This window comes from Geospiza fortis, unplaced genomic scaffold (assembly GCF_000277835.1).
Source record: "Geospiza fortis unplaced genomic scaffold, GeoFor_1.0 scaffold99, whole genome shotgun sequence".
NCBI classification, from domain to species: Eukaryota; Metazoa; Chordata; class Aves; order Passeriformes; family Thraupidae; genus Geospiza; species Geospiza fortis.
Window position 1 is genome coordinate 781206 of NW_005054521.1, and position 10245 is coordinate 791450.

General features: G+C 45.2%; 1 protein-coding gene across 3 annotated transcripts in view; it reads left to right on the forward strand.

Annotated features, from left to right (window-relative positions):
• SHLD1 (shieldin complex subunit 1) overlaps positions 1-8089 on the forward strand; it is a 34450-nt gene extending 26361 nt beyond the window's left edge. For all 3 annotated transcript variants that reach the window (XM_031063684.1, XM_031063685.1, XM_031063683.1), the window contains exon 4: positions 7233-8089. In XM_031063684.1, coding sequence (XP_030919544.1) covers positions 7233-7750 — 518 coding nt within the window. In that variant the 3' untranslated portion in view covers positions 7751-8089. The remainder of the gene's footprint in view (positions 1-7232) is intronic.
• The last annotated feature ends 2156 nt before the right edge of the window (positions 8090-10245 follow it).

Below are 10245 nucleotides of genomic sequence, written 5' to 3' on the forward strand. Positions count from 1 at the left end.
GTGGGGTTTTTTTTTTTTTGGGGGGGGGGGGTTTGGTTGGTTGGTTGGTTTGTTTTTTGTTTTGGTTTTTTGTTGTTGTTGTTGGTTTTTTTGCTTGTCTTGTCTATGATCACTAATTCTCATCCAGACAGATTTTCAAGTCCACTTTTAATTTCAGCTCATAACTTCATTAGTTCTGAATGACCACATCAGCGAAATGTCTAAAAGTTTGGTATCTTTCCTTTGTGAGCCTTTCCAGAAACAGGAAGGATTTCTCCCTTCTTGTCTTTTAACTTAAGAAACCATGGAAACTGTTGTCTTCAGACCCTCTTCCTCTCTAGGATTGGTATCCTTGGAAGACTCAGGGTCCCAAGGGTCTTTCTCAGTTCTTGGCTGAAGAGGGGGCATAGAAAATCCTTTTCTGAGTTCTGGAGTTTCATTGCTCTTAGTGAAATAGAGTTCCTTAGGAAATGCTTCTTGGGTCAGAAAGCTAACAGTTCAGAAAGAGCTAACTCTACAGAATCAGCTGGGGAAAAACAAAGAGACTAGACAAGACAGGAATTGACAATTTCTAGGCTGGAAAAAAAAATAAACAGAAATAACTATCATTTGCTACACCTCTGCAATGTAACTAAAGTGAGAAAGCTTCTTCAGTCACCATAGAACACAGATTTCCTCCATAAAATTTTTAAACAGTGAAAATCAGGTAGGCAGAATTCTCTTTTGCTTCAAGCACCAGACTTTTATTCTGAAATAGGATGAGCTTAAAGACAAATACAATCTGGGGCTAAATTAGAGCCTTTCATGTATTAAGAAACCAGTACTGCAAGTGACAGATCAAAAGAAGGAAAAATCCATCATTTTACTAAAAAATTCTCCTGCTTGCAGGAAGACAGAAGTCAAATGTGATTCAAATGGTGAGTCTTCCTTGTGGGCAGAGCAATGCTGTGGTTGTTGTGATAAAGGACTTGACATGGGTGGACAGCTCTGATTTTCACCAGCAGAGAAGGCAGAGGCTTGGCTTGGGGATGCTTGTGCTGGATCCTGTCTGTCAGAGCTGGAAAGGCCACTGAGATGTTTGGGTAAGGAGAGGCTGCTCCAGCACAGCAATGTCTGTGCGCCTGAGCTCGCTCTCTGCTGTTCTTACACTCACTTCCCTGAGCTCTCCTAATCTAATGCCTGGTTAGAAGCTGAGCAATTAGCTCAAGAAGCCTTATCAGAGTTTCCTCTGGGAAATTGGTGCCTTTAGTGTTACACAGACATGGTGAGTCAGGCTGAGCTCCCAAGACTTTGTATGTAACAGGAAAGCAGCAGATAATTGCAGTTTAATAAAGCCCCTTGATGCCCTCCTCGTCTGCTGGATAATAACTTCAATTGACAGTTCATGTTTTCAGCCATGTAAATTTTAAAAAATTATTATTTATGTTTCAAAGAAGGTTTACCCTAAATAATAGACTCTTTAACCTTAGATCTTAAGCAGTGTTTGAGACAAATAGGAGGCTTTAGGGTTTTTTTTACTGGCTCGGGAATCATGTAAATTAAACCACTCTAAGTATACCTATTTGAAGAGTTCTTAAATTTGCTATTTGTATGTTTAGAATGATTGTGAGCTCCAAGGGAAGGAGCTTCCTTGTGAAAATAAAATCTCAGGCATCCCAGTGTTATGTTGCTGCCCATCCCTTCAAAGACACCTGTGATCTTTGCAGTGACCGAGTCCCTGTGTGCTGTTGCCCTTAGAGCAGCTGTTCACAGACAGTTATATCCAAAGCCTGGATGTAAAGTTACATCCAGAGCCCATTGCTCTGAGGCCTGGCTGAGGATGTGTCATCCTCCTCAGGCTCTGGGGGCACAGCTGGAAGTGATGGTGTTTATGATCTACTTCTGCCCATACCTACTACCCTAGCCTGTGGGGCCTGGTTGCTTAGGAACAGATCTGTGAGGCGGCAGTGGTGTTTATCTCTTGGCCTTCAGCAGATAAGGAGTGTTAATTTGTAGTTCATATTGTAGCTGACTTTCCCTGTGGTTTATTAAATCCAGTGTGTTTAAGCAGTGAAAGCTTTCATTGAGCTGAGTTTCCCAGCTGTATTAAAAGCTCAGCGCAGCAGGCGTCGGATGTGAGCTCTTGGAGCAGGGCAGGGTTTAATACCACTGTGACATTTGGAAGAGTGTCTAGGGGAATGCACTGTGCCTGCATATTGCATTTCAAGAGCACTTTACTATTTGCTAGCCTTTTTATTTTTCTTGAATTTCAGATTCCTGAGGGGGTTAGACTGAAAGGGAAGAGTTTTTATGCTTCCCTAAAATAACTGCTTACGTCTTGTTCCACGCAAATTGAATCCCCCCCCAACTTTTCACACCACAAATGTGCAGCAGAAAGAAGAAAAAAAGCAGAGAGCCTGATTCAGTACTGGGCCATACCCCGTGCTATTCCTCTGTCACTGTCTCCCTTTTCTGCTCCAATCCCCAAATTCCTCCCATTTTCCTGCCTTTTGCCCACCTTCACTTTCTCCAGGTCTCCTGTCAGAGCAGCTGGCATTAGCAGAGCTCTTGGCCAGCACTCAGAGTCAGACACAGCCACATGTGCCACTCCTGTGGGCTGGAGGATGAAGAATATAGCTGGTTATGTCATGTGTAAAGCAGAGTCTCACAGATCCCATCTTGTGAGCTGCAGCCTACTGCAGATGACAACAGGAGAAAGCTGGTTTGTGTGGCACCAGGGAGACAACAAAGTAGCAAGGCTTATTTTATTCTTATTTTCACTTTCAGTTCACAATTTAAATACCCACAAGGAACAAATTTACTTTGCTTATAACAGTCTTTTTGAATGATAATGTCATCAAAAATTTCATTTTCCTTTTGCCCAAGAAGTCAACAGCTGTTTTCTGCAAGGCAGAGATATTGTAATCTCTACAATTATTCAATACTGTACACCAAAAGGCTTTAGGATCTGTCATTTACTCAATGTGATAAGTGTTTGTGCAGTATTTAGCAGATTGATACTTATTTTCTTGGTACTTGTCTTTTTGGTGCTATTCCAATTTAAATGTGGTAATAAAATTCCTATAGTGCAAATATATTTCAGCTCATGTAAAGGAATGGGATCAGCAGCTCAAACATGGGTTTTTAACTGTTGTAATCAGAGGAAATGTTCTTAATGCAAGCAAGAGCAATAGAATTTGGTCCTCAAATGTCTAGATTTGCAATTTCTGAGTACTCAGGTGTGTGATTACTGGCTGGCTAAAGTGCTTTGTGAGATTGGGGTAGAAAGAGCTCCTGCCAAATTCTCCTAAAATTTCTTCTTTCTTCCCTGAGCAGAGAGGAATTGCACTCCCATGGTGATACGTGCACTCCCACTGGAAAGGAGCCAGGTGGAAAGAAAAAAAGAACAAAATATGCTTTTCTATGCATCAGGTGTCTCAAGTGCTCCATGCATGTAGGGAGTTCAGCTGCAGCACAGGACCTGTTCTCACCCCCTGTGCAGATGTATGCATCCCTGAACCCCTGAACAGGCACAGGTTGGGGTCAGTTGGGAGCTCTGCTCTAGTCCAAGTAGGATCACCTCTTCTTGAGCTTTCCCATGCCATATGGACATGTCTGCTGGAGGGGCGAGAAGGGATTTTCTAAGAGCAGGGTGAGAGCTGGAGAAACTCTCAGGGACAGCATCTGTGTTTACTTTTCTGTTGTTACTGCACTTCATGGCAACCACAGACCTTTTCTTGTGGATGGTTGCAGTCACCCCAGGTAGATCCTGAAAGGCTGGTGGGATAAGAGAAATAAAGCAGTCTGTGAGAACTCCACTGTGCTTGAACAGAGTTATACAGAAACTCAAACAGCTACATTTTCTGTAAGTACAGCTAACAATATTGCTGCATTGTTGCCTCACTGAAAGTGGCCCAGGTTCAAAGCAGGATTTGGTTTTGTGCTTCAGGCAGTAGGGTTATGTGCTTGTACCAGATGGAGCTTTTAAATTTTCATCAGCAGGTTTATAAACACAAGAATATCTATCCTTTTATCTGCCCCCAGCTCTTTTACTAATTAGTTGCAAATGCTGAACTTCAATTAGCATGGAGTGGAAGAACAGATGAAATAATATACATTCTTACTCATGATTATCCATCATGTGAGAATGAAATAGACATTAATAATGACTGTTTCAGTTTTTTGGGCTTTTCTATTGGTGCTTTTTTCCCCCTTTAATACTCGGTACTAAAAATGAGTGAAAATAGCTAAAAATAATGAGCCAGATTCTCTGGTGCAGGCAAAGAAGTGAGAGTTTTCAGCCTTGCTCATCTTTGCCTTGACCCCTGTAGGTGTTGGGTCAAGCCAACACAAGGGTGTGTGACAGCTGTGTTGTGAAGTTTGCCATGTAAGGACTTTACAAAGGCATTTATAAAACTACATTTTCCTGCTGCTGAGAGGTGGCCAGAGAGGTCTAGGCTTTGAAGCAGCACTGCTGTGTGTTATGAGAGAATCCCAGATTTTCTGAGGGGTGCAGGTGCATGGAGAGGCAAAAGGATTGATGAGTTGAATGCTGTCTTCACCTTTAGCAGCATGTTTGCTGGCCTACAACACGTGCTTGTGTGCTCTGTGTGTGCTCCAGCTGAGAGGCTCTTTCTGGACCCTGCAGGCATCCTGCTGCTGCTGTGCTTGTTCCCTGTGGTTTATAAATCATTCAGAAGATTTGCACCTTTCAACAGCAGCACCAGCTCTTTAGAGGGTATCAAGGAAGGATCTCTACCTTAACTGGTAACTTTTAACCAGGAAAAGGTTGGGGTGTATTTTCCAACGTCAGTCTTGACACACAGTTTGAGAATGTATTGAAAAATTGTCAGGAGAGCTGAGGAAAGGCAGCACTTTGTGAGGTATAGATTGGTTCTGAGAATTCTGCATCCAACTTCTCGTGTCATAGAATCCTAGAATGCTGAGGGGTTGGAGTGAACCTTGGAGACCACATAGTCCCAACCCCTGCCGTGGATAGGGACACCTCCCCCTAGGTCAGGCTGCTCAAGGCCTTATCCAACCTGGCTTTGAACACTCCAGGGCTGGGATATCCAACCCTGTTGCTATCTTGCCTTAAGAAGGCTTTGCTGGAAAAGTAATCCACTAGAAGGATAGGGCCTGCTGTTGGGAAGTAGAGATGCATAAATCTGAACCAGTAACTGAAAGAAAACTGTTCTCACAATAATAATAATAATGATGAAATATGTTCTGACTAATCACACCCCAGAATATACCCCTGAGACACTTCCTGGTCACTTCTGTGGTGGGTTGTGCTTCAGCATAAGGATGTCAGCTTTATTGGCCATACTGACTGTGGAATAAAAAGCAGTAGAATCTCTGAAGTTGGAAAATACCTTTAAAATCATTGAGTCCATCCATAAACTTCACACTGCCAAGTCCACCACTGAACCATGTCCCCAAGTGCCACATCTACATGTTGTTTAAACACCTCCAGGGATGGTGACTCAGCCACTTCCCTGGGCAGCCTGTTCCAGTGCTTGGCAACCCTTTCTGTGAAGAAATCTTTCCTAATAGCCAAACTTAGATGGTAGGAGAAAGGCAAAGCAGCACTGCTAAAGTCTCCCCTGACAACATGAAACCAACAGAATTTTTCTTTTCCCGAGTCATGCAGGCTTGGTGTGTGTAGCTGGAGGCAGCTGCTGCTCTGTCACAAAATGTGGCTGTGAGCAGGAGGTAGCAAAAAGCCAGCACAGCCCAGGGGTCTGCAATTGCCACAGTCCACTGGCACTGGAGTCCAATTGCCACTTGATTGAATATCAGAGATGCAAGAGGCTTCAGTTCTAACTTAGCATGGGCTGAGGGGTTACTGAGGAAAAATGGACCCGTTCTCTGCCCTGCTATTCCGATGCCAGAGCTCACTGTTAAAAGAAGGCCACCAGGCTTTTCTTTATACTGCATTGGAAGTGACACTGCAAGGGGAGAGAAAGTTCTATTTAAAATTGCATAATCAGAGATGAAGTGCAATTGGGAAGAAAGATCAAAGATAGGAAGTAGGGACAGGAAGAAAGAGATGAGGTACAGTGTGTCTGCGCAGACAGCTTAATTTCACGTTAATCAACCCCTGCTTAGGAAAGGAAGGGTGGCTCTCTGTACCAGGAGAGAAAAACAGCCTTCTGCCGCCACACTGAGACTCCCTTTGAACATGGTCTCCTACCAGAATGAAGGACTGCACTCTGCTTCACATCTCACAGAATTAGAAAAGACCAAGCTATTTTCTGACTGCCTGCATCCTGCTTATGTAACTTGCAGATGACGGCTGTGCAACCTCTGGCTGAGCCCTGGAAAATTTCCTTGTCGGTGACTCAGGTGCTTGGCAAATGGTCTGGTGCAGTGGGCTTGGAGATGAGATTGCAGTCAGAGGCACTGTCTGGCTACCAGAGCCCAATTCAAGGTCTCTTTGTAGAATTTCTTCCTCCTAGAAGCTGGCTGATAGTCCTGGTCTTGTCACTGCCAAGTGTCCCTGTTGTGCTGTGTTAATTAGTGCAAAGTACGCTCCTTGATTGCTCTGAAGCAAGAGAAAACCACAGCCCTGTTATCCAGAGATGTGGGTCAGCAAGGAAGGAGGAGAAGAGCAAGGCAAGAACGAGTCCTTGGCCTTTGCATTCATTTTATCCATAAAAAATCCATCAGAGTGCGGGGAGAGCATTTAGTGCAGCGGGGTTGCAAAAGTGGGATTTCATGAGGAAGCACAGTCCCCCTTTGCAGTCCTCATTCTGAAACTCCATACAGCCACCAGAACAGTGTTGGTTTGGAGGCTATGAATCTGGCTGAAAGCTGGAGGTCAGGACTGCACATTGTGCTGGAGTAAAGTTGACAACTAGTAAAATAAAAGGATTAGACCCAGGGACGAAGGAAAAAACTGAAATAGGCGTAGAACTGTCTCAGCTGCAAACCAGACTTCCTTGTGGGTCAGCTGTCATCTCCAGGAGCAGCAGATCCCAATTTCCACCTCTTTGGAAGTGTAACTGAGAGGAGCCAGGAGATCTCTGCCACCAAGTAGGTCCAGTCGCTGCAGTGTCAAGGCTGGGACAACTGTGAGATCCCCAAATCAGCCTATCCTACACCAATCTGTGCAGGAAGGCCCTGTGGCAGCCCAGCTGTGTTCAGAGCAGCACTTGGTTTGCTCATGCAAAGAGCCTGTTTGCCAGACTGCAGTGGGGGGGGGACAGAAAGAGACTTTGCCACAGGGATGACCTGGTGACTAATGAGTTTCATTGATCCTCTGCTTGCAGGAGAGAGCAATCCATCATCTGCAGCTCCTGCAGCCCGTTCTGCTGAAGGCTCTGAGGAAGCAAACGTGAGCTGTTACCTAAAAGCAGGGCTGTGTGAGCCCTCTGAACCTAATGATGTGCTCTCCTGGATGCATGAACGTGAAGATGCAGAAGATCCCAGCATCAGGGGCTCTCTGGATGGCTTCTACAAAATGTATTGCAGAAAGCAGCCAGAGAGAGAGGATCCGACCTACGAGGCTGCCTCACGGTGTCTGTCGCAGAAGATTTTAGAGCTGGAGCAAAAAGATGGGACAAAATATGTGTCACGATGCCTGCAAATGGCACAGCTGGTCTTGAACAGAGATGGATGTAAGGTCTTTCCAAACCACCCCCCTTCTGCTTGCTTCTCAAAGCCAGCTGAAGGAGAAGTCTTATTGGAAAACAGGAGGAGGATACCTGGACTCTCAGATGATGTCTTGCAGTTCGTCTTGAAACAAACACAGGCAGAACGTAGCCCTGATGTGTCACATGAGAAGTGAGCAAGACACTGCTTTGTGTCATGGAAGCTTTGCTTTCACTCCGGGAAGAGGTGACTTTCTTAGACAGACGTCATTCTCCAAGCACCACCTTCAGCACCCGATGCTTCATGGAGGGGTTCACCCACGCCAGACCTTGCACCTTGCTCTCTGAGGGCAGCACTGCATTAGGAGCATCTGTGTAACTGCTTGGGATGTGTTGACTGATGCAGTGTTTGTTGCTGGGACATCAAACATGATAATTTATACCTACCAGGCTTTAAAATTGGCCTGCATCCTTACCCCAGGGTAACAGTGGTCCAGCCCAAATTCAGCCCCTGGATGGGCATTGCTGTCCAATGCTGTTGGCTAGAACAGAATGTTTGAATGACCTTGGCATGGTGTGCTCCAGCCCTGCAGAGGGAAAGTTAAGATTTTGTTCTGAGTATTTGTCTCCACAGGGTGCCTGTTAGCTCTGTGTTTTTACCTACAGACATATAACCCCACAGTTCATTACTGCAATGCCAAGTGAGTTTTTCTGACAGAAAAAGTGTGTGTGTGCATGAGAAAGAGAAAATACAGCTCTGAGTATGCTCTCTGACAGTGCTTCTGTCCTATTTACCTCCTCACCATTACCTCCCCCAACAACCTTCAGTTCCTTTCTGACTTTCATGGTGGTGCTAATGAGATCCCTGGGGGAAAGTTCCCTTTAAAATGAAATGGATCTCTCTGAGCCCAAAGAGGCTGATGTCAGTCAGCAACAGAGCAATGAGCCCACACAGACACTTAAGGTTTCTCTCTCAGAAGCCTCCCAGCTCGGTGGCTTCCTTGTTGCTTTACTGCCTCTGCCAGGCAGTTAAATGTCTTTGTGCATGTTTTCCACCCACTGGCCTGTGGACTGAAAGAGCAGTTTGCTGTAGTGATGATGTTTGCTGACTGGGGAGGCCATTCTGCAGCGTGGGTGTGAGCAAGGAAGCGCAAAGTGCCAGAGGAAGGGCTGTGTTTAAGATGACAGCAGATGGGCAAAGGAGAAGGAAAGAAAGGGTGGTTGGGGTCTCAAAGGTCACCATCAGTGTGGTTGCTCCTGTACAGCCACAGGGCTCACACCAGTTTCGGTATTTGATGTCCTGTGTTTGCCAGCCCAGCTGCAAACCTCTCATCCACTCCCTGTCCACACTGGCCAGATCTCAGAGTGGGTGTTTGTGTTCCTGCATGTCACATTCCCTGCTGCAGTCCCACATGGGGCTGCTATTCCTGCCTTGCTGCCCCTGGCAGATTGGCACAGCTGCTGTGCTCTGCAGGTGTTCCCAGCAAAGGCAATGGAAATATGGCTGCTGCCTTCAGTCAGAGCAGGAGGGGGCCCAGCTGGCTGCAAGTTATGGCCAAAGTCTTAGGACTTGGTTTAATTTCTCTTTGCAAATAGATTTATATTGGAAGTGCCTGGGTTTAGTTTCCTGTCCCTGAGTTATCATGGAACCAATACATTTAGCTTTGTGGTGGTCCTGCTCTGTGTGTGGCTTGTTTGCTTTTATGGCAAAGGTGTTGTACATGTGCTGGAGGGCACACAGAATATTGGAGCAGGCCTTCAGCTCCCCCAGCATTACTCAAGTTAATGGTGCCAAGGGGAAAAAAAGAGGTGAGGGTGCAGCATCATTTCTGTAGTAGCAAACAAACCCACAGGTGCTTGTGTATCAAGATCCAGATGAAAGCATCCTGCTGGCAAAAACTATAGAGAATGGCAATATCAGCTAGTTTAGCCACAGATACAGCTGGAAAAAGCAAGCATGCTCCTGAGTGTGCTGTCAGTAATTACAGTAACATCACTGGCCCCTCTGCCAGCTCACACTGCTTAACCCCCACGGATCTGCCACAGCCACAAGGGCACTGGTTTGACAGATGTAGGGAGATACTGCTGAGGATGTACAGGGAACAAGGAAGGTCTTCATCACATGTTGTTGTTTTTCATCTTTTCCAGTGTTTATGCTGTTCCACACAGTTAAATTAGCTGCTGTGTAAAACCTCTTAACTGCCATTTTAAGGGAAGTAAACTCCCATGAAGAGAGGGATGGAGAAATCAGAGGTCTACATCTAAATCCCTTTAGTTGCTGTGTTTGGTTTGTTGATTAATTGGTCAGTGCTTTAGGTTAGCTTGAAAACCATCTGGTCTCCTATTTAAACTTAAAAAAAATATATTTTAATTAAAAAAAAAAGCCAAAGACACTCAATTTCCACAAAGAAAGCTTGCAGAAAAATAGGAAATTCCCACTCTTCATGAGAGACCTGCTGCTACTGATGTTTGAGACATCCCTACTGGGTTTTGATGGAAGAGAAAAGAAGCTCAGAATGACAAAACAGAAAAGGTGGCTGCTGGAAGAGCATGAAGAGAGATACTGGCAGAGGAGAGCATGAAACTGTTCAGTTTTAAGGACCAACGTAGGCAGAACAGACTGGATGCAGCTGAAAAATTTGGATTATGACTCATATCTACAAATCTTGTCTGGCATCTTGCAGAGGACATG